Source organism: Cloeon dipterum, chromosome 2 (genome assembly GCF_949628265.1).
Source record: "Cloeon dipterum chromosome 2, ieCloDipt1.1, whole genome shotgun sequence".
NCBI lineage: Eukaryota > Metazoa > Arthropoda > Insecta > Ephemeroptera > Baetidae > Cloeon > Cloeon dipterum.
The window spans coordinates 835,766-857,680 of record NC_088787.1 but is presented as its reverse complement, the minus strand read 5'-3'; the positions used below and the strand labels follow the sequence as shown (position 1 = coordinate 857,680).

The 21,915-nt window shown below is 38.3% G+C and overlaps 3 protein-coding genes and 1 long non-coding RNA gene across 4 annotated transcripts; 1 reads left to right on the top strand and 3 right to left on the bottom strand.

The window, feature by feature from the left end:
- Window positions 1-860: 860 nt before the first annotated feature.
- On the top strand, window positions 861-3,727 carry LOC135935844 (protein yellow-like). Its single transcript, XM_065478408.1, has 5 exons — window positions 861-1,053; window positions 1,375-1,430; window positions 2,227-2,556; window positions 2,913-3,488; window positions 3,581-3,727. Exons 1-5 carry the CDS (start codon window positions 861-863, stop codon window positions 3,725-3,727), a joined length of 1,302 nt encoding a protein of 433 aa, XP_065334480.1.
- Window positions 3,728-8,714: 4,987 nt separating this feature from the next.
- Window positions 8,715-10,578, bottom strand: LOC135935843 (protein yellow-like). Its single transcript, XM_065478407.1, has 3 exons — window positions 10,291-10,578; window positions 9,499-10,001; window positions 8,715-8,844 (listed from the first exon to the last, which is right to left on the bottom strand). The coding sequence occupies exons 1-3, from the start codon at window positions 10,576-10,578 to the stop codon at window positions 8,715-8,717; spliced, it is 921 nt and encodes a 306-aa protein (XP_065334479.1).
- A 755-nt stretch (window positions 10,579-11,333) lies between these two features.
- Window positions 11,334-13,055, bottom strand: LOC135937732 (uncharacterized). Its single transcript, XR_010574541.1, has 3 exons — window positions 12,558-13,055; window positions 12,199-12,316; window positions 11,334-12,014 (listed from the first exon to the last, which is right to left on the bottom strand). It is a non-coding gene; the product is annotated as an uncharacterized LOC135937732 (long non-coding RNA).
- Window positions 13,056-14,855: 1,800 nt separating this feature from the next.
- On the bottom strand, window positions 14,856-21,783 carry LOC135935839 (uncharacterized). The gene is made up of 9 exons (XM_065478403.1): window positions 21,690-21,783; window positions 21,423-21,634; window positions 20,698-20,905; window positions 20,354-20,598; window positions 20,082-20,299; window positions 19,893-19,971; window positions 19,603-19,838; window positions 18,662-19,140; window positions 14,856-17,698 (listed from the first exon to the last, which is right to left on the bottom strand). The coding sequence occupies exons 1-9, from the start codon at window positions 21,755-21,757 to the stop codon at window positions 15,124-15,126; spliced, it is 4,320 nt and encodes a 1,439-aa protein (XP_065334475.1). The 5' UTR covers window positions 21,758-21,783; the 3' UTR covers window positions 14,856-15,123.
- Window positions 21,784-21,915: the final 132 nt, after the last annotated feature.

Genomic DNA, 21,915 nt, shown 5'->3' with positions numbered 1-21,915 from the left:
ATTGATTCCGTTCTGAGATTTAACTTGGACCAAGTATCCAAAAGCAAAGTTGAACCCTGCTTCGTGTTTGAATAATTAAAAAATAATAATATTGTCAGGCGGAGTTATAATTACTCACCGAGAAGGAAAAAGAGAAACGTCATGCACGTTTTGATCTCCCACACCATGGTGAATCCTTAGGATACAAATTTTTACACTTGAAATTATTATTATTCTAATCAGTTATAAATAGAAATAAATCCGAAAACCTGTCTAAACATAGTCGAATATTATCCAGAAAATACCCGTCTAACACTCAACAGCTTAATTATAAAAGAAAAGCGTTACCTTTGTCGCTGATTATTGGAAGCTTCAATGATCGATTAACGTTCTTTGTCCAAGCACAACAAAAGCACTACTGCTCACTGAATAAAGTAATTATTTTCTTCCTTTCACTTCCTGCGGCGTTTGCCAACGTTCGCGTTTGTTAACACATGAGAAATAAATCAGCTGGCATGAGCGTAAGTAAACTTAAAATTGCGCAAAGAAAGGAATTACGAAAATTCAATTAATTAATAAGTCAATCTTTAATTGTACCATTACAACGCTGATTGTGTAAGAATATTTTTCATTGCGCAATACATTTTTTTGGTTAAAACAAGACCCTAATCTAAAAGTTCTCGACTACCTGGAATGCATTGTGAAAACTATCGTTCATTCACATACACACTCTGTAATGCATTCCACCGGGCGGAGCACCCGCTTGATGAAATATAACTCGGGATCACTTGAAATTTATTTCTCCACACGTTAACAAACGGGCAGGTGTGGCAGACGCCCGCAGAGTTATATTTTTATTCCTTTTGTGAACAGTTGGAAGCATGACTCCGGTTTTCATCGCAATTTTCTTGCTCGGCCTTTCATCTCTGGCAACCGCTGCAAACTTTAACACTGTCTACGAGTGGCCCAAAGGATTGGACTACGAGTTGCCCTCCGAGGCGAACAGGACGCAGGCCTTGAGAGATGACACTTTGAAGGCTTCAGACAGTGATCTATACTTCGAGGACTCACCAGGTAAATTTCCTTTTGTTTTTTTTTATTATTAGGGTAAATCAAATTCAACAGCCCAGCCTCCTTCGTATTTACTTAGAAAATATATTCTTGCTTTTCGTTGTGGGAAATATTCTTTCTTAACTTATTTAGCTTAAATGCCAAATAAATGTTAAAGCCTAAATTATTAAATTATTTTTAAACAAAATCCGTTCATTGCATTGCACATACATTTAATGAATCATATAATTTCAAAACAATTCATTTTTGTACTGTAAAGATTGCATTTTTTTTAAATGACGGTTTGGAATAGTCAACATCATGTTTGATTTATTCTGTTTTCAGTTACGCAAACTACTCCAACCACAACTACTTTTTCCCAAAAGCCCAAGCCAACTCCTGTAACCAGCACTGAACGATTCAGATCATTCATTCAAACCATAACAAAACCTTCAACGCCTGCTGAGGAAACGGCCACAACCCTATCGGAAATATTGCTCCAATTTCGGCTTCAAAACATCATTCTTATCTGATCCACCGTGATTCTTATTTGGCTCAACCTCGGACATAGGAGGAACAAATCCATTTCGCCAAACCCCAACGAGGCTTTGCAAATGACTATTGTTCACGACAAGTCGGCCAAAAACTATGATAAGCTCAATTCGAGGTCGTCTTCTCCTGACCTGCAAGCAGCTGAAATGATTAATAATACCGTAACCAACGATGGAAGTGAAAGCGTGATGCCTGCGATAAATTTGTAAAGTGCTCTAAATCCAATAATTTAAAAACATTTAATCCTTCTTGAACGTGTTTAATTTGTATTTGTAATAAATTCTCTCCAGTAAATTTTCACAGAAAGCGATACTGTTTCTTCAATCACAACTGTGAATCCCTTTGATTATTGTACAAATTGCGTTCTTTGTGTCAGAATGTACTCCATTACGCAAGTTATCTTTTTGGGCATCAAAACAATTTCCAAATTTAAAGCACTTGATCCTCGAATACCTGGAATGCATTGTGTAAGCAGTTTAATTTGTTCATTGTAAAAGTGTTGTGAAACAATCGTTCATTCCCATACTCTCTGCGCACCCGCTTGTCACTATATAACCGTGACGAAATATCCCTCGGATCACTCGAGAGTCATTTCTCCACACGTTAACACTAGGCAAGCGTAGCAGACGTTCCTTTTGTGAGCAGTTGCAAGTGGCCAGAAGCATGACTCCGTTTTGCATCGCAATTTTCTTGCTCTGCCATTCATCGCTGGCCACCGCAGCCAACTTCACTCAAGTCTACGAATGGCCCAATAATTGGGACCTCGACTGGCCGTCCGAGGCGAAATGGGCAATAATGGACGGAAGTTACTATCGATTTATCACGGAGCCTCTATTCATGGCTGTCTACGGATCAAGAATCTTCTTCATGCTTGTGCCAAATGAAGCCATTCCCGTGGGTCTGGTGTCTTTGCCGACGAGCAGCGCGTCCGCTGCACCTCCAAAGATCACCCCATTTCCTTCGTGGGACGTGCATGTGAGTAGCAAAATTAAATGTTGAAGTTTTAAATTGGGGAAGTAGCTCTGAAAATGCAAAGAGAAGCCACTGTGCTACCGGTGTCCATTCGGCGTCCTCTTGCCCGTGTGCTTGCCCTGGACGAATGTTTCGTCTTGACTTTTGCTGACGCAGCTACTCTTATTGTGTACTTCTTTTCACATTTGTTTCCCACGCTTCCAATATAATTTCTATTTGTCTCAATAATTTCTCTCCCATTTAAAGATTTTGTGTCGTAAAACAGGACAAGATTTGTAAAAAAAACGTAATGCGACGTCAAAATCTAAAATAAGATTTTGAATTCTTTTAAAAGAGCACATCAATTTTTATTTTTGCAGGAATATGAAATCTGCAACCACATTGAAAGTCCAAAAGGGCTGGAAGTGGACTCCGTTGGACAGCTGTGGGTGCTGGACGTCGGTAGCAAGAAATGCAATTCAAAAATATGGACCATTGACTTGAACAACAACGATTGCGCCGAAATAATTCATCAGTTTTCTTTTTACGGCGAGTTGCACGAGTTGGTGCTTGACGAAACGCCAAACGAAACCTTTGCCTACATCTCGCGGCAGTATGAACAAAACATTGTCGTGTTTAGTTTGGAAAGAAATGAATCTTGGACAGTGGTCACGCCAGGAATTGATGTTTTATCTCTTGCCCTGTCCCCTAAGGATCAGGAACCGAGGCAGCTCTATCTTGGCCAATGGAACTCCACTGAACTGTATTCAATTCCTGTTGACGTACTTCGCAGTGGAACTCGAACTGCAAATCCAAAATTAATCGGAAATTGGTCTGCAAGACCATACAGAATGCTGATAGACGAGCACGGGACCATGTACACCGCCTTTTTGAAGAAAAACTTCATACATTCTTGGAACAGCTCCCAGCCATTTCTTGAGCAGCAATTTTTTGAAGTAGGTCGCCAATTAAAATAAAAAGAATAATTAATTTTGTAACGAGTAATTGGAATCATGAATCACCGAGACTGTGCCTTGCTTGCTTTTAGGTCGACGGACTGGATACTTATTATCCGTTTACTATTGCCTTGGACCAAAATGGCACTCTTTGGATGACAGTGTTTGATTACGAAAGAAAGCCAAGATACAGGCTTTTCAAGGCTGCGGTCGGAGAACCATCCTTCGAGGACTCGTAAGGTAAGCTTCTTTAAGTGATTTTTTTCTATTATTAGGGTAAAACAAATTCAACAACTCTGCCACCTTTAAATTTACTTAAAAAATATTCTTTTTGGACCTTCTCTGCTCAGCATTTCCCGTGGGCTATGAGCTTACCTTGCCCCAGGACCCGATTAGACCGTCAATCTAATATCATGGCGCCCGAGTGGCCGCTGTGGGGCGTGGGCCTAATATGGCCATCTTTTTTACTTCCCTCACCAAGGCCTTTTAATTCAAACACCAGTCATTTATTTATGTTCCTAAAGCCGCTGGAAAGGTGTGAAATTTTATGCAAATTTAGTATCTCGAGTCACTTAATTTACAACCTTTTTGCCATCTTTTACATTAGCAACCAGTATTAGACCCCCAAAATGCTCAAACATCTCTCACTGCTCTTTTTTCTTTTCATCCTGGGAAATATTGAAGCACTATGTTCTTCCTTTTTTTTAGGTTAAATATGCCAAATATTTTTTGTCATTAAATACATTAACTTAGTTTTTCTGTGCTGTTCAGACCGTTATTTATTAATTTATTTCAAAAATCATTTCATTTCATGGCACAAACATTTTACGAACTCTGTTTTGAGTAAACTTTTGTTTAATTATAATGACTGCATTTTGATTACAAGACGTTTGGAATATCTTCATTCTAGAATATTTATCTTTATTCTTTTTCAGTTACGCCTGCAAATCAAACCACCTCTACAGAACAATCCAGCCTTTTAATTTCAACCACAACAATATCTTCGACGCTTGCTGATGAAACTGCAACAACCGGCATCCTGACGAAAATATTGCACCAACGGCTGTTTATCGTTATTCTTGTCTGCTCCGTCGTGATCCTGTTGGGTTTGATCATCTTGAGACAGAAGAGGAACAATGCCCTTCCAAATAACGCCAACGTGGCCCACCAAACAACAATTTTTCAAGACAAGTCTGTCAATTACTAAAAATTCCACGATAGCGTCAATTCGTTATCTTTTTCTCCTGATCAAGAAGCAGTTGAAATTTTCCAGAAATAACTAAAATTCTTGTCCAGCTCCAGTTATTGAATAAAATAGATTACTTCCACAATTTTTATAGTTTATTTTGATATTAAGTATCAGAACAGAAAGAAACTCTTTCTGGGTGTGTGAAATCGGGAAAATTAATTAATATGTATGGATGTTTTCTTTTTTTATTGAAAATTACACAAAAAAAATAACTCAGGTTTACTTAACCTGAATTAAATAAAAAAGTAAATATTTTTCCAGCAATCAACGTGAGTAGCAACAACAAGCACCTTTCACCTTTTCACACGTGCAGTGTCAAAGGGAGTAGATATAACTGCGAAAATCAGGAACATGTCTTAAGCGGTCTTTGTCGTCAGGTTCTCTCAGACAGGTTGAGGGGAAGTTTCCGTCATTTTCGTGGCTACATGGGCAGCGAGCACGTGCTGTTCGTCTCAGCGGAGCTGCCCTTTTTGCAACCTGAAGACGAATTCCCGGCCGTATTCGCAAGGAGAAAGGTCCCATCTGAGCGTCGGTTAATTCTCATTGCATATATTTTCGTATAAAAATTAATTCTGGTATAAATACCATTTTATGAGGCTTTTCAATCAAATCGTGTACTTCTCTTTGTTAAGATTCAATATTTTTGTTATGTGTTATTCCCAAATTGTCCTTGTTGTTCATGCTATATAATATGATTAAAAAGATTGTGCAACATATTTTCCATTTAAATGCAGCAACGAACGAGAAATTGTAGCAGCATCCTGGCAGCATCAGGATTGGAAGAAGACACCGGCTGGGTCTTGGACAATACAAAACTGTGCAGGATGTTAATTGTAAGAATGTTTAATTAATCATTGTACATACAAGTATTAAAATTCTCTTTGCAATGCAAATATTTTCTATCGGGCACTATACATAAGCAAGAACTGATATAGCGCCCTCTACTCGAGTCAGTTAAGAGTTAGTTGTTCTTTTTCGCGTTGTTGAACTTGACAGACTTATCTTCACAGTTTTGGCAGTTAAAGTGGTAAGAAACAATGTTTCACTGATTAGGCTAAACTCTTCAGCTTGTCAGGGTAGGTTGAATCGTGTCTAACGTTACCCTTTTGTTAACAGTTAATAAAAGCATGGCTCCGTATCTCGTCGCTACATTCTTGATGTGCCTTTCGTCTCTGGCCACTTTCCCAAACTTCACCCTAGTTTTCGAATGGCACGATGAATGGGACTTCGAGTGGCCGTCCGAGGAAATCAAGACACAGACCTTGGGGAATGGAACTTTCGGACAAAAGAATGTTCGACCTAGTTACATGGCTGTCTACGGAAGAAGAATCTTCCTCAGCCTTGAGAAATACGATAGCAAAAAAATTCCCGTGACTCTGGTGTCTTTGCCGATGAGAAGCGCGTCCTCAGCGTCTCCCAAGCTCAAACCATTCCCATCGTGGAAGATACACGTAAGTTAAAGAAAATCTATAGGCTGTCCATTTTAAGGGCCAGGTTTTATTATCATATACTACGAAAATGAATTATTGTTAAATGTCCTTATTGATCTTCAGTAAAACAAAAGTGCAAGTCTACTATTAAGAGTATGATAAAAAAAGATTTTGGAAGAAAATAATGGATCATAAATTTTCTATAGAAACTGCAAATCTTTAGTTTGACTTAGTTTTAAAAGAATCAAAAATCCTATTCCTCTTTTTGCAGGGAAAGGGAAACTGCGCCAAAATGGAAGAAGCAAAAGGGCTCGAAGTAGACTCGGTTGGAAGGCTGTGGGTGCTCGATCAGGGTAGTTTTCCCTGCAGCTCCAAACTCTGGATTATCGACTTGGCCAACAGGGATAACACCAGAGTCATTCACTGGCTTTCAGTTCACGACCCGTTACACGACTTGGTGCTCGACGAGTCACCCAATGGAATCTTTGCCTACATTTCACTTTGGAGAAGAGAATACACTGTCGTGTTTAGTTTGGAAACACACCGATCTTGGACTGTTGGCACGCCAGGAGTTCAGATTATTTCCATTGCCTTGTCCCCAAAGGAGGAACCGAGACAGTTCTACCTTAGCCACTTATTCTCCAAACAATTGTATTCAATTTCCGTTGCCGCCCTTCGCAACGAATCTCTGCGATATTCAAATCCGAAATTAATCGGGACCTGGACTGCTTATAGCACGTATAGAATGCTGATTGACAACCGCGGGACCATGTTTGCGGCCTTTAGGATCAAAAACTACATTTCATCTTTAGACACATCTTTACCGTTATTTGAGGAGCAGCGTTTTTATGAGGCAAGTCACCATTTTAAAATAACACTATAAAATTATTTCACTTTAATCTATACCAATCGAATAAAAAAGGATATAAATTATTTATTTTAAAACAATTGGAGGGAAAAAAGGAAAATACTTGAACATTAAAATTTCCAACATGAAAATATCAAAATTTTTAGTCAAAAATTCTTATTTATCGAGTTGGTGCATGGTTTGGTTTTAGGTCTCTCCTCCGCTTTATTTTAGGCCAGTTACTTTTGCACTGGACCAAAAAGGAACTTTCTGGCTGTTAGAGTTTGATCACACGGGAGAGTCAAGACACAGAATTATGAAGGCTTCAGTCGGCGGAAAATCATACATCTTTAAGGCTTCACCAGGTAAGTTACCTTATTGTATTTTTTTATTTTTCGGGTAAACTAAATCAGTCCTATTTAAAATCACCTAAAAATATTTCGTGTCAAAATGGCTTGGGAAATATTCTTGCCCTGAACGTCTCTCTTAATTATATAGAATGAAATATTATACAGTTCCTCAATGTTGTTTTAGATTTATGCCAAATAATTATTTATCAATTCCATTCAATCCACTGCAGAAACTGCTAACGGAATTTTCATTTTCAATTAAAACTTTTGCTAAAATTTCACTTTGAATAAATGACGTTTGGATAATCTTTCGAAGTTGAAATAAAAGAAATCATATATAACATTTATTACAATCCCTACCACCCTCTTCCAAAAGACCAAACCACCGCCTGTTACCATTACAGAACGATCCAGGCTTCCAGCTCGTTGCACCAGCACCTGTTTGCCAACACCCTGAGCTGCTCCATCTTAATCTCCATGTTCCTGTCCAGTTTGATCATTGTTTATCGCGTTTCGTTTGTATTGGAAAAATAAATAGTGTTTTTCCTTACGAATATTATATTTTTATTCAAACCCTTCTACCTATTTTTCTTGTAAAACAGAGGATTTTGCTGTAAAATGAATTTGATACATAGGATGGGCTAAAAATTTACCACACCCTGTGAGAACAGAATTGACAGAATATTTGAATATAGTATTCGGTTGCGGCTTAGGTCTTGGCCAATGGGAACGACTGTATACAGTTTTATTTGTTCATTGTTCACTATAAGCCATTCACTAAGCCATTCAACTTTCTTGATTATATTTTATCGTGTTCTGTGTATATTTACTGCAGAACAAAACAACACGCTGCTTTCTTTCTTTCATTTTAAGGGAAGCCTTTTCTAATTATTAAATTTATTCTACTGTAAAATGTTCTGTTGTACAAGGAAAATTTTAATAAAATAAAATTATTAGGGTGAAACTCTATTTATTATTTAAATCTAAATGTAACATTTTTAAATTATTGAGGTGTTCATAGAAATTTTCTAAACTCCACGACCTTGCAGGTATCGCTTTCTTGTTCTTCGCCAGTATATAGCGAACTTGGAATTTTCGGCAGTTTATAGATAAGTAGAATGGGGCCTTGAAATATCGTCAATTTGGAATTCATGCTATTCGGCATGATTGTTACGGAAAAAGGTCATTTGGTGGGCCTCAATGGTGTTTGGTGAAAAAAAATTGTTCCTCCTTTTTCTCAGGATGATATAACCCAATAGGATTGCGGCAAATACATTGGAGCAGATAAGACTGATGCTAAACAGCTGATGATATTGCAATTTTTCTTTCAGGACGCTGTTCTCCTGCACCTCAGCAAGCGTAGAGGATGTTGTTGTGGATGGACTGCACACACAAGATCGTTCTGTAGGGGTAGGAGGCGTTGGTTTGGTCTTTTGAGGTGTGGTAGTAGTACCGCTGGTGGTTGTAATGGCGGGCGTAGCTGAAAAAAGAATAAATCAAACATGATGTTTCTTATTCTAGCCGTCATTAAATCTAATTGATATCAATAATTATTTTACAAAAGTATGGAAAGAAAATATAAGGTTCGTTTTATAACAGTTTCTGCGGTGGATTGATGAAAAATTACACCCAAGGAATCTTACCTGGCAAGGCCTCGGAGGATTTTTCTTCGAGTGTAGCCTTGAAAAGCCTGTATCTCGGATTTCTTTCTGTCATCCAAAAAGTTCCATTTTCGTCCAAGGCAAAAGTAAACGGACATATAGATAAATGCCGTCCTGACTCCTGAAGCTAAGGATAGAGCCCATTTCGATGATTAAGAATTTATAAGAAATTTAATAATATTGAATATTAGGAAAAGGGTTAAATTTGTTACGTGTTGAAAGTTTTAATTGCGTGAGAGCTATGAAAAATCTTAGATTGGCGAACGATAGTTAAATTTGTCAGCATAAATATTTGCCTCCACAAATCTTCAAATACTCGTTACAAAAGTCCAAAGAAAATTTGAACCAAATTAATTATTCTGTCCTCAAATCCAATTTTAAATTCATGACCTACCTCATGAAAAAGCTGCTCCTTGAATGGCTGGGATGCGTTCCAAGAAAGAATGGAGTAATAGAATTCAAAAGCGGAATACAAGGTCCCGTGGTTGTCCATCAGCATTCTATACGATTGCTTTGCAGTCCATTTTCCGACTAGTTCCGGTTCTGCTTTTCCAGTTACTTTGTGGATTACGGCGACGGAAATTGAATACAGTTCAGTGGAGTTTCGTTTGCCAAGGTAGAGCTGTCTCGGTTCCTGATCCTTTTTAGGGGACAGGGCAATGGAAAAAACCTTGACATCTGGCGTTAGCACAATCCAAAATTCATTTCTTTCCAAACAATACACGACAATGTATTCTTCACCCCACAGCGAGATGTAGGCAAAGGTTTCGTTGGCAGTTTCGTCCAGCACCAAATCATGCATCGAGCCGTCAGAAGAAAACGAAGGAATGTGATTGATTTCATTGTTGTTCATCAAATCGATAATCCATATTTTGGATTTGCATTGGGAGCTACCGCTGTCCAGAACCCAGAGCCTGCCAACCGTGTCCACATCCAGCCCTGATGCATATTCAATCTTGTTGCAGTTTCCTATTCCCTGAAAAAGAAAATTTATTCGGAACTGTTTTTTATGTTTTCTTCCGGACAAAATTTGTCGTAAACAGTGTCAAACTTTTTAAAAATATCCTGAAGATTTCACACAGGAAAAATTTAAATAATGAAGTTATGATTCCTGTACTGAAAAATTTGGCCAAGAAAAGTGATTCACAACGCTTTCGAAATTCCTGCCGAATTATCACGAATTTCCAAGATTCTTCTTTTCGCAGATTCGGAACAACTTTCCGAATTAAATTATAAAAAATATGGCAATAGCTTTTTCTACTTACATGCATGTCCCACGAAGGAAATGGAGTTATTTTCGGGGACGCAGAAGACTCGCTGCTCGTTGGCAAAGACACCAGAGTAGCCGGCGGAACGCGATTAATCTTATACTCAAGACTGAGAAAGATCCTTGAACCGTAGACAGCCATGTATCGAGGTTCAATATCCACTGGTTGAAATGTTGGCCACTCGTATTCTAATCCACCGGGCCACTCGTAGACTACGGTGAGGTTGGCGGCGGTGGACAGCAATGAAATATGGAGCAAGAAAATGGCGCACACAAATGGAGACATGCTTCCGGCGGGCTTTTCCAACTGTTTACACACAGAATTGAAATGGATTTTTCTTCAAAATTAATTCTTAGAGAAGTAACAAAACAAGCTAAATGTTTCTCAACACTTTCTCTGCCAAAATTGTGAAGATATGTCTGCTTAGTCCACACTTGCCTGATGTTAACGCTTGGAAGAATAACTCTCGAGTGACTCGAGCAGGGCTCTCAGTTCTTGCTTATATAGTGACAAATAACAGTCACCGATTGGATAATATTTATATTCCAAAGAGCATGTTGAATTTGAGTGATCAATAATTTAACTGTGCTAAATATGTACAAAGAAAAAATAAAACTTCCTTACAAGCTACACCCTCTGCTCGGTTTGGACAGACAAAATCATCCAATTTCTAAAGACCCACTAAGAGATCCCGAATTTCAACGCAGGTTGAAGCCTAAAATATAAAAAAAAACACAACCTGCTTAGCTCTAGTGATCGGCAAGTTGCTAGGCACGCGCAATCTAAATTGGTTCACACTCTAGAGCGTCCTGATGTGAACTAGATTTGAACTTGCAATTAAACGGAATTGCTGGAATTAATTTTATAAAGCGTTGATCTGATCTTTTTCCTGCAAAATTCAATTCAGCCCATGCATATATAAAAAATTGTCGCCCGATAGAAAACAAATAACATTCCAAAGAGCAATGCGTGAGCCAATAGAAGTTTCTTTTCAATCATAATACTGTGGGAAGAACAAGGTTTAATAAAAATTCAGTTAATTGTTTTTTTTTAATTATTGCACAATAGGAGCTTGATTTTATTGAAAAACCATTCATTCTCAAGATTAATTTTTAAACGAAAATTGAACTGCCTTAAAATAATTTGTTTTTCTGAAAAAAGACTCATGTCTGCTTTTGATTAATATTTGTATCGCTTTCTGTGAATAATTACTGCAGAACAAAACAACAACTGCTTTTTATCCCTATTTTTTTTTAAATGGCAAGTTGTAAAAGAAAAATAGTAGGGCAAAACACTATTTGTTTCAGATAAAAATGAAACATTTTTAAAAATAATCGAATGTTTTTAAAATATTGGATTTAGATCAAGAGGTGTTTGTCCAAATTGTTCAAAACCCCTCGGTTTCCCGGATATCACTTTCACTTTCCTCACCACCGGTCGCACTCTGGGACTTTTCGGCTGCTTTTAGATCAGAAGAACGGGACCTCGAATAGACGTCATCGTGGTTGTCACAGAAAAAGGTCATTTGATGGCTCTTTTAGGTGTTTTGCGAAAGGGAATTGGGAATCGACCTTCTTCTGTCTCAGAATGATCAAACGATCATATACCCCGCAGGATCAAGTTAATCACGATGGTGTAGATAAGAATGAATTTGAAAGGCCAATATAGGTGCGGTTTTTCAGTCTTCACCTTGGTAGTGGTGGTTGGAATGGTAGGCGTAACTGAAACAAGAATAAAACAACGTGATAATTTTTATTTTAACATCAAAAGATATTAATCAAAGTGAAATCAACAAAATTTAGCAAATTATAAATATATAGTTCAAGTAAATATAATAGGGCTGATTAAAAGTTCAGTTTATTTCCCCTCCCTGCTATTGAAAAATATTAAATATAGGAATCTTACCTTGCAAAAGCCTTAGCGTATATCTAGGCCTTATTTCTTCATCAATCTCCGTCATCCAAAGAGTTCCATTTTGGTCCAAGGCAAATGTAAATAGTATATTAGTATACAGTCCTGCGACCTGAAACCAAGCAAATCACCATCTCGATCATATAGAATTCATAAGAAGAAATTTATAGGATTTTAGGAAGAGGTGTTGAATATTTTTACTGCGCGTGAGCTAGGAAAAGTTTTAAATATTCACTTAAACGAAAGATTGTTAAGTTGGCAACGATGTTTAACGAGGATCTGCAAATACTCGTTAGAAAATTCCAAAGGAAAATTAGAACGAACTCAAATGATATTTTAAATTGATGACCTACCTCACGAAAATGCTTTTCCTGAAATGGCTGGGAAGTATCCCAAGAAAGTATTTGGTGTGCCCACAAAAATGCGGTATACATGGTCCCGTGGTTGTCTATTAGCATTCTATAGGGTTGCTCTGCAGTCCATCTTCCGATTAGTTTCGGATTTGCACTTTGAACTCGACTGCGGAGAGCGACAACGGGAATTGAATACAGTTCATTGGAGTGGTAGCTGCCAAGGTAGAGCTGTCTCGGTTCCTGATCCTTGGGGGAAAGGGCGATGGAAAAAACCTTGACATCTGGCGTTTTCACAATCCAAGATTCGTTTCTTTCCAAACTAAACACGACAATATTTTGTTCTTCCCACCGCGAGATGTAGGCGAACGTTCCATTATTTGGCATTTCGTCAAGCACCAAGTCGTGCATCCAGTCGTGAAAAGAAAACTGATGAATTATCTCGGTGTGATCGTTCTTGTTCAAATCGATGATCCATATTTTTGATTTGCAAAAGTTGTTGCCTCTGTCCAACACCCACAACCTTCCGGCGGAATCCACTTCCAGTCCATTTTGCTTCTTTAATTTTGTTGCAGTATTTATTTCCCTGCAAATAAAAGAATTGTTTGCAATATCGACGTAAACAAACATTTCCTTTTAGCAAAGCTGAAATCCTTGATAACATTAAAAATGCCTTCCCATTAAAATGTATTTAGAACAAATAGCATACACTTTTGTTACTTACATGAAGATGCATGTCCCACGAAGGAAACGGAGTGAGCTTCGGAGGTGCGAAGGACGTCCTGTTCGTCGGTAGAGACACGAGAGTCACCTTATAATTGTGATTATATGGAGACAGACTGAGGAAGAGCCTCGTTCCGTACACTGCCATAAGAGGTTTAACACCCGCCTTTGGATCAAAAGTTCCATCTTTTAAGGCTTGCGTCCTGCTTTCCCCCGACGGCCACTCGTAGTCCAATCCATCGGGCCACTCGTAGACTAAGGTGAAGTTGGCGGCAGTGGCCAGCGACGAAAGGCCGAGCAAGAAAATGGCGCACAAAAACGGAGACATGCTTCTGACCTCTTTTACAGCTGTTCACAAAAGTGAGGAAATATGCTAAGCGAAATATTGTTTCATACCACTTACCAAAACTGCGAAGATAAGTCTGCGGAGCTCGAAACTTGCCTGTTGTTAACGCGAGAAATTATAATTCTAAAGTGACTTGAGTAGGGCTATCAGTTCTTGCTTATATAGTGACACCCGATAGAAAATATTTGCATTCCAAAGAGCATATTTGAGTGAACACTTCACTTGTATGTAAAATTAACAAATAAAACTTTCTTACAAATTACATCCTGCTCAGTTTGGACGGACAAAAACGTCGTTCCCATTGTTCAAGAGCAATAGCCGCTGAACCGGTGTCCACTTCCTATCCTGATATGCTGCCTGGATACACGACTTTATCCAAGCGAATGGGTCTAAAGTAATTAATTTAAACAACTGACCAATAGAAATTAATTCTGGAGTGGTGCAAATTAAAAAGCATTTTAGTTTTGTTGCTAGACTTTATTGTATGCAACCTGCGTAGAAAAAAAGTCGCGATGGTTGCATATTAATTTGACACTTTTCAAACGAAACTACTTTCTCCTGCGAACGAGAAAACGCAACCTGCGCTGCACTTCTGTTCGGCCGGTTGCATTTAATCCTATTCAAAATTACTCTGTCTGATGCGAAATAATCGTTTCCTTGTTAAAATTCAGTTTAAATAAATGTGTGCCTATATGCTTTCATCATTCTCAAACTTCATTTATTTAAATTGAATTCATTTAAATTTTTGGCAAAATAAAATGAGAAATGCATCAAGAAAGAAATTTAAAGTTTTGGAATTTTTAGCAAATTAATCCGAGATTGAAAGAACATTTTGACTGGCTGCGTCGCACTGCAAAGCCGCAGAGATCTCGGATTTTAATGCACGGTGAAGCCATTTAAAATAATAAAAAAACGCCACCCGTTCTGCTCTGGTGCTCAGCAGATTGCAAGGTTCGTGATTCTACCTGACGCAGTCCACGGCTACTTGTACACGAATAAAAAATGCACAAATAGCACAAAGATAAGGATCAATTTTTTGGAATAAAATCCATTTATCATTAAAAAAAATTTAATTTTAATGAATAACGCTTTCAGTACATTCCTTACTACCAGTATATATAGTATAGAAACTAAATTTTTGGCAAGCATTTTTTTTCATAGAGACCGATACTATTCATATTTCATACTTATTACCATATAAAATATGTATTATGTCTAAATAAAATACAAAGTTCTTTGAAAATCTTATTCTTTAATTGTAATTAAAATCTTGGTATAAATACAAGGCATTAAAATTAATTGATAGTTTACAAATATGACACTATTTCAGAAAATACCATGAAAACAATGATATTCGCTCATCTGGTACTTGCAAACTTAATTTAAGAGCGAATTATTCCTCCTCTGTCATCATCTACGTTGGTGGCAATGCTTGAAGTCATCAAGCGTTGGAGCAACAAAAAGCAAATAGGTCCGAATTCTGGGAAGGAAAAATCCAATTTAACTCATTCGCATTTTTTTGCTGGGTGACGCTTCTTCGATATCAACATAGCTTCCACGTAAATGAGTTGGACAAAATTTGTTAAAGTAGTGAAGAGCACACTTCCCCTGATTGTCTTTTACTAAGACATCCACATTTTTAGACATAAGTAAATCAACAAAGTTCCTATTCTCGTTCCAATATTTGCAAGCCAGGATTAATGGGGTTTCGTTCAAAGCATTTGTCGCGTTCAAATCAATGTCGCCTTGCTCCACAAGCCAAATAAGAATGTTATTTGGGCTGCATAATTTGATTGCCAGATGCAGAGAGGTATCTCCATTGTTCAAACGCTGTTTAACCAAATCACCATTCATCTCATGAATGAATATAGCCATGTTAAAGTTTTCCATCGCATGGTGAAATGCGTTCATCCCGTCGTTGTCTGTCGAAGCCAAATCTGCACCTCTTTTGCACAACTCTTGCACCAAATCAAGAGCATCTGAATTTCCACTCCAACAATGAGTAGCGATGGCATAGTGCAGAGCTGTTCTTCCATTTTTATCTTTCGTGTCTATATCAACGGTTTTTGCCAGCAAAAATTTAGCAATAATCAACTTTCTCTTCTTGAAAGCCAGCAGAAGCGGTGTATCGCCCTCGCTGTTTGTTACATTCAAGTCATTTTCGCATTGCTCCACAAGCCAAGGAAAAATAATGTCCCTGATGTCTTGTTCTAATTTGATTGCCAGATGTAGAGATGTGTCTCCATTGTTCAAACGCTGTTTAACCAAATCACCATTCAAATTATGAATGAATAACGCCATGTGAAAGTTTGGTATAGCATGGTGAAATGCGTTCATCCCGTCGTTGTCTGTCAAAGCCAAATCTGCGCCTCTTTTGCACAACTCTTGCACCAGATAAAAAGCATGTAATTCTTTTATATCAGAATTACTCCACCAGTTAACTGCGTAGTGAAAGGCCGTTCTTCCATTTTCATCTTTCGTGTCTATATCAATGGTTTTTGCTAGCAAAATTTTAGCAATAATCCATTCTCTCCTCTTGCAAGCCAACATAAGCGGTGTATCACCCTCGCTGTTTGTTACATTCAAGTCATTTTCGCAATGCTCAACGAGCCAACGAATTGTGTCAGTGTCAATGTCCCACGTTTTTAATGCCAAATGGAGGGTTGTGTCTCCGTCTTTAAGACGCTGTCCCAACAACTCATTGTTTTTCTCGTGAAGAAATGAAATTACCTCCAAGTGATCTATTGCGTGGTGCAACGCGTTCTTTCCCTTGTTGTCTCTTAGAGTCAAATCCGCACCTTTCTCAAGCAAAAGCTTCACTAAAGACAAGTTTCCTTTTTCTGCGGCGTAGTGTATTACAGTTTTTCCACTTCTGTCCGAGACATTGACCTCAACATTTCTGGTCAGCAGCAGTTCGGCGACCTTCCACCACTCTTCTTCGCAAGCCAGTAAGAGTGGTGTTTGGCGATAATAATTTTTCGCGTTTAAAACGGTGTCGTCTACTTGTCCAATAATCCACACAGAAATTTGTTCGTCCTCTTCCGTTACTTTTGATTTCCTTTTAATTGCCAGATGTAGAGTTGTGTCTCCATATTTTGTACGCTGCTTCACAAGATCTCTGTTCTTCTCATTGAGGAATCGTAACATTCTTTCGTTTCTTATAGCGAAGTGGATTGCATTCTTTCCTTCCGGGTCCGTTTGAGTTAAATCTGCGTTGTTTTCAATCAACCATTTCACCAAATCAACATTTCCTGATTTAGCAGCAAAATGCAGAGCTGTTCTTCCTCCATTGTCACATCTGTTTAATATCTCGTTCTTTTTCAGTTTAGATCCAACACAACCCTCACCAATATCTGGATTATAAGCTTCCTCGGCAGCGCAGGCTAAAAGCTTTTCCACAAACTGCAAATGTCCTTTTTCTGAAGCTAAATGCAACGCAGTCATCCCTTTTTCGTCAACCACATTCAAGTCTCCACCCAGTTCTATCCAAGTTTGCAGATCCTCTAAATCACCCCTTCCAGCGGCAAAATGCAGGCACGTTCGCCCCCGTTTGTTTTTTACTTCCAGGTCGATATCTTTTGTCATCAAATAGTCAACGCATTTTTCAACTCCTTTGTTAACTGCTATACGTAACGCAGTGCAGCCATTATTGTCCTTTGCTCTTGCGTCGACTCCAATCTCTTCGACCAGAAAACGCGCTTCATTATCCGAGCAATATTTGCTGGATTCCATTAAAATATGCAGCCCTGTTTGACCACTGTTGGATTTCTCCTTGGCAAGCTGACTATCAGTGCTGTGCCACAATCGAATCACGCCTTCTTTAAGGTAACGCCGACTGCTGCAAGCAAAATGAAAAGCATTCCATCCATTTTCGTCTACAGCTCGAACATTTGCGCCAGAATGGATCAACTCTTTGACACGTTCAAGATATGCATGTTCCGCAGCGCAGTGAAGAGCAGTTTTTCCTCTTTTATCCGTCATGTTAATGTCGATCTTCTGCAGCATTAAGAAATAATCCATGCATACTTTGTCGTCCTCGTCATCCGAGGACCCATCGCTTGTGCCCTCGTCATTCCTGGACCAATCTCGTGGTTCTCCACTACGTCGTAAGGTGTTCACGTCAACCCCTTCTTCGTCAACAAGCCATTGACACATTTCTAAATTACTATTTGTAGCCGAAAATTGTAGAACACTTTCATCTTCACCATATTTCGTGTTTTTCAAACTTGGGTACTTTTCTATTAAAAATTTCGCGATTTTTTTGTTCCCTACTTGAATAGCAACTTTAAAAGCATCAATTTCTGATATCATTTCATTGATTTTTAAAGTTTCATTGTTGCGTTGCAGTCCACTGATATTTTCCTCCAATAAGAATTTGACCAAGTCTAGGTTATTTGTTTCTACAGCATGCACCATAAGTTCCCAACTTTCACCATTTTCATATACTGTCAATTTTGCGCCATGTTTAAGCAAAACTTCCACACATTTTATATCTCCATTCCAAATAGCACAATTTAGGGCGTTTCCTTCTTCATCACCTTGAAAATCTTTGTCGACACCACTTTGCAGCAGTAGATGAAGAATTTCGCCGTTACTCTTTTTTGCTGCTAACACTCCAGCTTCTATTATAGATCTTCTAGAGTGGATCATCTCTGTCATTTTAGGAAATTTTGCTTTTATTTTTTCAAAGAAGAGACATGCGTTTGACTCAGCTACTGAATTCAACAGGTATGGTAAAATTATAAGCAACTCTTCATCACTTTCGATCAAGCCCATGTCGAGCAGCATGATTGCAATTTCTTCCGCTCCTTCGATTGCTTTGAACAAAAGAGTCTTGTCCTTTGCAACAGTAATACAATTACCCTCTCGGTTGCTACTGAAGGTGATACTTTGAAAAATCATTTTGAAAATATTTATGCAGCCATCGGAAGCAATCAATCCCAAAAAAATATCTGGATCCAACTTCATGACTCTAAGAATTGATGCTTTGTGCTCTTCAATCTTTTCCTCGTATGTGGAATAGAATAAATCGACAAACTTTCTGCACCACGAAAATGATGGCCCGAAAAATAATTTTGCAGTGTCAATGAGGAAATCATCTATTTTACATAAAAAATATTGGGCTGCGAGAAATTCGGCAAAAGTCTGATGAATGAAAATAACCTTGTTGTCTTGAAACGAGGCAATGCCATAGTAATTGTTTTTTTCTAGGTCGTCTTTCGTGTAATCAGGAAGTGCAACTCCTCTGATGTGGCAACTTGCTAACTGTTGAAGACTTTCCAAGGCATAGTCTAATTGCTCTTGAAACTTGGAAAAGTTGTTTTTGTCATATCCTTCCCTGTCTTGAAGATGGATTTCCACTTTGTGTCGCACAACCTGGTCGTAGATCTGGTACAAGTTTCCTTTGGCCCCGTACTTGGCAACCAAAGAAAGGTGCAAAGGATTTTCCAAGATATCCTTTGACGCAAAGTTCTCGATGAATGATTTACATTCTTCTCGACTCTTGCCCGTCTCCAGCTGAAACAACTCGATTTGCTGCTTTTTATTCAAGGGTTCAATCTGTACTAAAACGGCATTTGATATCCGCTTTTGGATTGCTTCTGCTGCGTGAGGTCTCGTTCCAACCCATACGGATATCTGCTTCTTTTCTAGAGCTTTGATTACTTTTAGTATTTTTTCTCGGTTTTCAGGTCGTGGGATTTCATCGAACCCATCAAGAATCACAACACATTTCTTGTTTTTTATACTTCTTATGATTTCTTCGTGTGAAATGAGCGTGATTTTTTGGAGAAATTCAATATCAGTCATGTTTCGCATTAGAGAGCTAAACGAAACTCTCGGGAGAAAAACGCGTAAAATTTGTATTTCAGGATTTAGTTTCCCGAGTTGAAAAGCCATTTCCCTGAGGATAGTTGTCTTTCCTGTTCCTGCGACTGAACTCAAGAGCCAAATTTGATTTTTTCCTGCTGATTCCTTCACAAGACTGTCAAAGCTGATGCGCTTTTCTAGAGTTTTAAGCTTTGTTACCGAAAAGTTAAGTTTAACAAAAGACTTTGGCCATTCTGGAAAATTGAGAGGATACTGGAGCGTCGAGTTAAGTAAATCCTTATTTTCCTTTGATTCGGAGATGAGAAGAGTTGCGAGCAGTTCTTGAAGACTTTTCTCCTTTTTCAGCTCTTGTCCCTTGAAGATTTCGATCAGCTTTTTAATTTTATCTATATCAATGAATTTTTTACTAATTCACAAATTTGAGGAAGTTAAAAACTAACCTTTACTGTGCAAAACTAGGACTAACCATCCACTGTGGTTTGTTGCTGATATTTTCATCTTAGGCTGCGTTGATCCGAGCTTTATAGGAGAAAGATACTGTCAGTTTCTTACTTTGATAAGACTCTTTTTCATTTTCTCTATTTATTTTGGAAATATTTCGAAAGTTTAACTAAATATTAGTCACTTACGTAGTCAGATGAGCTCGTTTCCTGATTCACAAGGAATAATATTTTCGGTTTTCCAATCCACTGCTCGTTTTTTGGCCCGATAAACTCGCGCAGTATTTCAGATACCGCAGTTTCTTGACCGTCCACCTGCACGCAAACCTCATTCGTGTTCTTGTCTTCACTCAAAATGCCAAAGAAAAGCAGGAAAATGCAGCCTATGTTGGAATCACTCCACGAGGCTGAAATATGAATTGCACAAATTACATCATATTAACATAAATAAGTCGCAAAACCTTCGTTTATGGACATCCACGGCTTTCCTCTCAGCAACCTTTCGCTGGTCTCAAAATCTAGGTTTAGGGACAGCACTTTTTTAATTTCTTTTAACTGATCGTTTTGCTCTTTGGAAAAAAGAATCGCAACGCGGCGTCGCAAGTTTTCCTTTTTGTTTGATTTCCAAGAGTAAAACTCGAGTTCCTTTTTTTTCCTGATGCCAATTCCGTCAGATGTCGAGAAAGCCGAGCAATTTGAAGGACTTCTAAAATAAATAATTTTACCATACATTTTGTCGCCATTAAAAGCTGTTTGCCTGTAGCCTATGTGAGGAAAACTATAAAATAATTTATAAAAAACTCACTTTGAGATGACAAAACTTCTGTCCTGAGAAAACATCTTCACTTCTGGAGTCTGTCCAACAGAATTCTTGAAGTCAACATTTTTGTGACTCTCATTTTGAATAGTTGTGAGGACATTTATGAAACTCTCGTCCTTCTCAAGGAAATTAAAGACCTGGCACGTAAGAGAGGCGAAAGTTGATCCTGACTGGTTTCTTTTGGCCCTGGTCGCTGAATATATTTTTGCAAACGACAAAGAATAAAATTTATAATGTCAATAATCTCACTTTCAACTGTTGAGAAGAACACAACCGTGTTTCTCATCAGAGGGCTGTAGGTGATTCGGCAGGAATTTTTGTTGTTGTAAGGGATTTCTTCGTCTATTTCAGAAAATAATACGTCATCCAGTTCTCCTCTACATGGCTACAAATTAATTAGTGTAATACAATTCTTGTTTATATTAGCATAGACTTACACCAAAGTTTATAAATTTGAGACATTCCTCGAAATTAGTCAGCTTTTTCAGAGACTCGAATATCTCGGTTGTTGTGAAGGAAACAAACAACTTTTTCGGGTCCGTACTTCTGGCACGCTCTTCTGCGCTCGCGGGAACATCGTCCTTGAAGTGGTCTGTGAAGATTTTTCCATCTCTGAAGCCGTGAGAAAGAATGTAAAGCACAAACACTGATGGAACATCTGCAAAGTCAATATGAAGTAACATAATTTATCGAAAAGTTACTAGTTTTACCTGAACTGCCAAATAATTGCAACAGTTTTTCTTGATCGGAGAGAAGTTCAAGCAATTCCTCTTTTTCCGGCGATAACACATCGTGGAAGTTGCAGTTACGGTTCTCTCCGAATGTCCGTTTCAGATTATTTACGTCCTGATCATCTCCTATCCGAATCCAGGTTTCGTTCTTGGTTTTTTCAAAGTTGTAGTGAACAACGAGCACGCAAACACTGACAATTAGGGTTGGTAATTAATTATGTCGGTTAATTTCCACGATGTTCATACTTGTCTGCGTTTTGTATAGTTTGGTCTTTCGACACGAAATATCCCAATTTGGCTGGCCCTTTAGGCATTTTCTCCTCTGAAAAAATCCGTGAAAACCACTAATTAAGCTTATTACCTCCAAAAGGTCTTGGATAAATTATTGGTGTCTGCTTCTCGACTGGGTTATAATTATGTTAACCTGGTTTTTAGGTAGGGGGCCCCATTTATGGAGGCGCACACATCTGGT

Excerpts from the sequence above, each read along its gene's own strand:
- LOC135935844 (XM_065478408.1), top strand. The coding sequence starts at position 861 with ATGACTCCGGTTTTCATCGCAATTTTCTTGCTCGGCCTTTCATCTCTG. Across the intron at positions 1,054-1,374 it reads ATACTTCGAGGACTCACCAG|TTACGCAAACTACTCCAACC; the intron begins GTAAATTTCCTT and ends TTCTGTTTTCAG. Across the intron at positions 3,489-3,580 it reads TTGAGCAGCAATTTTTTGAA|GTCGACGGACTGGATACTTA; the intron begins GTAGGTCGCCAA and ends GCTTGCTTTTAG.
- LOC135935843 (XM_065478407.1), bottom strand. The coding sequence starts at position 10,578 with ATGTCTCCATTTGTGTGCGCCATTTTCTTGCTCCATATTTCATTGCTG. Across the intron at positions 10,002-10,290 it reads TTCCTTCGTGGGACATGCAT|GGAATAGGAAACTGCAACAA; the intron begins GTAAGTAGAAAA and ends TTTCTTTTTCAG. Across the intron at positions 8,845-9,498 it reads ATGGACAACCACGGGACCTT|CTACGCCCGCCATTACAACC; the intron begins GTATTCCGCTTT and ends TTCTTTTTTCAG.
- LOC135935839 (XM_065478403.1), bottom strand. The coding sequence starts at position 21,757 with ATGCCTAAAGGGCCAGCCAAATTGGGATATTTCGTGTCGAAAGACCAA. Across the intron at positions 20,300-20,353 it reads GTGGATGTCCATAAACGAAG|CCTCGTGGAGTGATTCCAAC; the intron begins GTTTTGCGACTT and ends TTCATATTTCAG. Across the intron at positions 19,839-19,892 it reads CCTAGTTTTGCACAGTAAAG|ATAAAATTAAAAAGCTGATC; the intron begins GTTAGTTTTTAA and ends TCATTGATATAG.